Consider the following 4992-nt stretch of genomic DNA (forward strand, 5'->3'; position numbering starts at 1 on the left):
TATATTCGTTCTATCAGAGTTGATGAAATGTTTGGCTTCAATTTTGATCATAAAAGTATAGAAAAATGAGAAAAGTGGATAAGTATAAACAAGCATAAGGCAGGAGAACAGACTCTAAACTTAGAATTAAGTAATAATTAAAAGTGAAGATTGTGTATGACTCAGGCTCTAACTTGAAACTTTAAGGTGTAAATCAAGTTAAGACACTTACATACTGATTTTCTGTAGTAGAATTACTGCATGCTTAACATTTTTATCTGTGTAGGTATGTATATGTGTATGTGAGTGTCTCTATACCACCATGTATATATGGAGGTCATAGGAAACTTTCAGGAATCCATTCTCTCCTTCCACCATACATGTCCCAGGGATTGAACTCAGGTCGTCAGGCTTGGCAGCAGTCTCCTTTAGTTGCTGAGCCTTCTCTCCCGCATATAATTACTTGCTTTTTTGAGCTACCATTTAGAACACCTTACCATATTTTGCGCTTTTAATTTGTGGTACAGAATGTCATCGGTGTTAAAATTTATATGAACATGATTTGTCACTTTCTCTTTGAAGCATCATATTCTCGAAAAGATAAAGATCAAAGGAAGCAGCAAGCGATGTGGCGAGTGCCCTCTGATTTAAAGATGCTAAAAAGACTCAAAAATCAAATGGCTGAAGTTCGATGTATGAAAACTGATGTGAAGACTACACTCTCAGATATAAAATCCAACAGCATTTCTTCTGGAGACATGCAGACAAGTCTTTTTTGTACTGACCAGGCAGCTTTGGCTGCCTGTGGAACTGAAAACTCTGGTAGATTACAGGATTTGGGGATGGAACTCCTTGCAAAGTCTTCAGCTGCTGGCTGTTACATACGAAACCGTAAGTGGTCCTGTTGTCATTTCTTCGTGTGCTGCTTGGGAAGTCATATGACTGGCTGTTTTCAGTTAATAGTTTATCAATAGCTGTTCTAATATGTTAAAATAGCTCCCCCCCCCCAAAAAATTGATACATTTTTTCTTTCTTAAAAAATGTGCGTGCACGTGTGTGTGTGTGTGTGTGTGTGTGTGCGTGTGTGTGTGTGTGTGATGCACATGTGGAAGGAAGTTAGAGCACAACTTGGGGAAAGGCAGTTTTCTCTTTCTACCATGTGAGTTCTAATGATCGAACTCAGGCTGCCTTTACCCACTGAACCATTTTGCCACTCTGATTTTGACATTTTCTTTTATGTAACAGAACTAACACTTCTTGATTGCTTAGTCTGTGCTTGGCATTGAATGGCACTTCAACTAACTTCACGGATCCTGCATTGTAATGATAAGAATTAGATGTTAAAATGTATAAATAAATAAGAAAAAATAATTTCAGTTGATTAAATATTACTTTGAAACAATAGTTTAACTGAGGTAATGAGAGAAAGTCTTTGGAGGAGGAAGCATTTTGGTAGAGTTCTGAAGGTTTGAGAGGGTGGCAGCCATTCAGATTCCTGGAAGAAGCAGTGTTGTGGATGAACAGAAACAGAACAGTAATGCAATGTCACTGGCACAGAATTCACTGTGTAAGTTTGAAGGATTGGAGAAAGACTAGCATGACTGGATAGTGAATAAAACAGCAACGACTATTTAAAAGATAGTCCGAGAGGTAGGCAGGGTTTAAATCAAGCAGTCTTGTAAGACCTTAGTAAGGAACTGGAGTTGTATTTTGATGTTTAGAAGAAAGTTTCTAAAGATTAAAAAATCAGGGTTCATTGTTATGGTAACATTTATCATTTTATTTCTTCAAAGGTGACCATTGCAGAGAAATATCTGAAAAAGATTCAAAACAGAAGTTGCAAGACTAATATCAAACTATTGGGAATTGTTTGTTTAAAATTTAGTGGCATAATCTGGAGTTAAAATAGTGGATAGATAGACTTGCCTGGCAGCCTCTTGAAGTTCCTCATTGTAACTCCCTCAAAGATGGTTTATAACTATTTTAGATGCATAGAAGAAAAGCTAATCCATTGTATATAATGGATGTTTTTGGCCAGTAGGGTTCAGTTCTTTGCCACAATTATAGTTGAAAAGGGCTAGGTAGTTTTAGGAAAGAGAAACAGAATGTTCTTTGGCCTAAGCAACTTAGTAATTAGTGGTATCATTTATTGAGAAGCAAGTCAGAGCCAAATGTGGTGGTGTACTCTTATAATGCTAGCACTCAGGAGGAAGAAGCAGGAGTATCATGAGTTTCAGGCTAGTCTGGGCTGCATGACAAGAATTTGTCTGAGGGCAGGTAAGGTCAGAAAGTCGGGAATTCTTTTTAGCACATGACGAGTTTGGGGTGTCTGATAGGAATTCCTAGTAATCTGTCATAGCCACATGAATTACACATAAATCAAGCTCAGGGAGAGGTTGTAGCTGGATATAAATATGTGAGAGTCAGCACTATAGATGCTATTTAAACTCAGGGACTGATTAGGGTGGTAATTTTAATGGAGAAGAGAAATTTTGGTACCAAAGCACTAACACGTTTTGAGGTCTGAAAAAGAGGGAGAGGGTGACAATGGAAATTGTAAAGAATCATTAAGAGAAAAACTAGGTAGTGTATCTCAAAAATTAATAATCCCCAAAAGAAGTGTTATTCTTTATGTTGCATACATTCAAATGTCAACATAAAGATTGAGTGGTTTATATAGTCAGGCATGGTAGTGTACGCCTTTAGTCCCTGCACTCAGGAGGCAAAGGCAGGCAGATCTCTGTAAGTTAAAGTTTATGTAGTGAGTTCCAGGCCAGCGGGGGCTATGGGGTTGCCCTGTCTCAAAAAGACCAGAAAAAAAAAAATTGAGTGGATTTAAAAAAAAAAATTTTAATAACTACATGATTAGAAGAAACATTTCACCACAGCTTTAACATATTCAGTGACACACTCCAGAGCAAAAGTACATCTCTTTCACAAGTGGGTGTAAGTTTCTGGATTCTCAGTTGAGTTAATACAGTTATACAATATTGAACTTAACATAAAATTGAATGAGTTTTTAACCTTTAAAAAAGATCTCCATTTCATTTTAGAATATATTGTTCCTTGCAGAAAGACTCATTGTTTTGGCTACTAGCACTGAAATGTTGGTGTATGCATCTCTAATCTGTATGTGTCTGATTATTACTAGCCATAATCGGTTGCATTTGGATCCTTGGCACCTGTGTATGTCTATAAAGTCATCGGGTAGATTTCAATGATAATGTTAATCACCTCTACTAATTAGCATGATGTAAATTCCCATGCTTCCTCCTCAAATATGATACATTTTAAAAAATTTGTTGTTGTTTTTTTTTTTGTTGGTGTGTGTGTATATCACACAGAACATCCCAAACCATCTTCCTCAACTGTACACCCACTTCCCAGATAGCACCCTCCCATAGCCTCCCTCCCCTGACTAGAGCCCTTATACCCTGATATCCCTGCTGTGTTGTTGGCACCCCCAGCCATTCCCCACTACTTGCCCTTCCAGTGAATCTAGTCAGCCTGTCTAGAGGTCTTTGTTTTAGGAGGGTTGAGTAGATTTTTAAAGATCACACACTTACATAGAACAGATGAGAAAAAGTACTTTTGATCCTTCAAGAAGTTTCATGTTAAGGAGCACTTGGAGGGGGCTATAAAGTCAAGAGTTTGTTACTGTGTCCTGCCTCTGTGTGTGCATTTCCTAAAGCATATATGGCATTAAAAAAAGTTTAAATTATGGAAAGATGCTCATAATGTAAAATTTGCCATTTAACCTTTTAGGGGAGAGATCTTCATTTTAAATTTTTGGGCAAAATATAGATAACATAAAACTCACTACTTCAGGCTCATAGCTGAGTAGCATTGCACACATTTCCTTTGTTGTGCATCCATCATTACTCTACATTTCTTAAAGGTTTTCCTCATTCTAAAGTAAAACTCTATGCCTATTTATCAATAATTCCCCATTTCCCTGTATCCCTGACCCCTGTGAATCATTATTCTGTTTTCTGTGCCTATGAACTTGAACTTCGACTCTTCTTAGGTATCACATATGAATGGAATCATTGACGTATTTAATGTTTGATTTTTGTGTGTGTGTGTCTGGTTTTTTTCTTTTAGCACATTGCCACAGTTTACCCATGTAGCAGAATTTCCTTCTGTTTGTTTGTTTGTCTTTTTGAGACAGGGTCTCCCTGTAGACAGGGCTGGCCTAGATTCACTGTGAAAACCAGGCCGGCCTGGAGCTCCCAAACATCCACCTTGTCTGCCTCCCAGTGCTGGGATTAAAGGTGTGTACCACCTTAGCCCAGCTTAGAATTTCCTTCTTTTTAAAGACAGAATTGTATTCCATTGTATATATAGATCACATTTTGCTTATTCATGCATCTTTTGAACGTTTTTGTTGTTTATATCTTTTGGCTCTAAATATAGATATACAAAATCTTTCCAAGTCTCTTTTTTCAACTTTCGGTGTATACAAACAGTGGAATAATTAGATAATTCTGTTCTTAGCTTTCTGGGGAAGCTGCCATGCTATTTTCTGTAGCAGCTAGACTTTAAAAACATTCTCACAGGGCTGGAAAGATAGTTCAGTGGTTAAGAGCACTGGCTGTTCTTGCAGAAGAATCAGATTCAAATACCAGCCCCCACATGGCAGCTAGCAACTGTCCGTAACTCCAGTTCCAGGGACTCCACCAACCTCTTCTGTCCTCCACAGGCATTGCATGATACTGGACTTACATACATGCAGGCAATATGCACATACATAAATTAAAAATAATAAATAAAGCTGGGCGTGGTGGCGCACACCTTTAATCCCAGCACTCGGGAGGCAGAGGCAGGTGGCTCTCTGTGAGTTCAAGGCCAGCCTGGTCTACATAGTGAGTTCCAGGACAGCTGGGAGACCCTGTCTCAAAAAGACCAAAAAACAAAGATTATGTTTTTCTGGTAGCCAGTGCTTTAACCAAAGAATCAGACTTCAAATACGATTTTCTGATGTTCTGATGAAATTGGATTTCGCCACAGACT

The 4992-nt window shown here is 38.1% G+C and overlaps 1 protein-coding gene across 3 annotated transcripts in view; it reads left to right on the top strand.

Moving 5' to 3' along the window:
- Trim37 (tripartite motif containing 37) overlaps positions 1–4992 on the top strand; it is a 166084-nt gene that overhangs the window by 94711 nt on the left and 66381 nt on the right. For all 3 annotated transcript variants that reach the window (XM_008842677.3, XM_029568086.1, XM_017800500.1), the window contains exon 19: positions 562–870. In XM_008842677.3, the coding sequence (XP_008840899.1) occupies positions 562–870 (309 nt within the window). The remainder of the gene's footprint in view (positions 1–561; positions 871–4992) is intronic.

Source organism: Nannospalax galili, unplaced genomic scaffold (genome assembly GCF_000622305.1).
Source record: "Nannospalax galili isolate Female #2095 unplaced genomic scaffold, S.galili_v1.0 scaffold879, whole genome shotgun sequence".
Classification (NCBI taxonomy): domain Eukaryota; kingdom Metazoa; phylum Chordata; class Mammalia; order Rodentia; family Spalacidae; genus Nannospalax; species Nannospalax galili.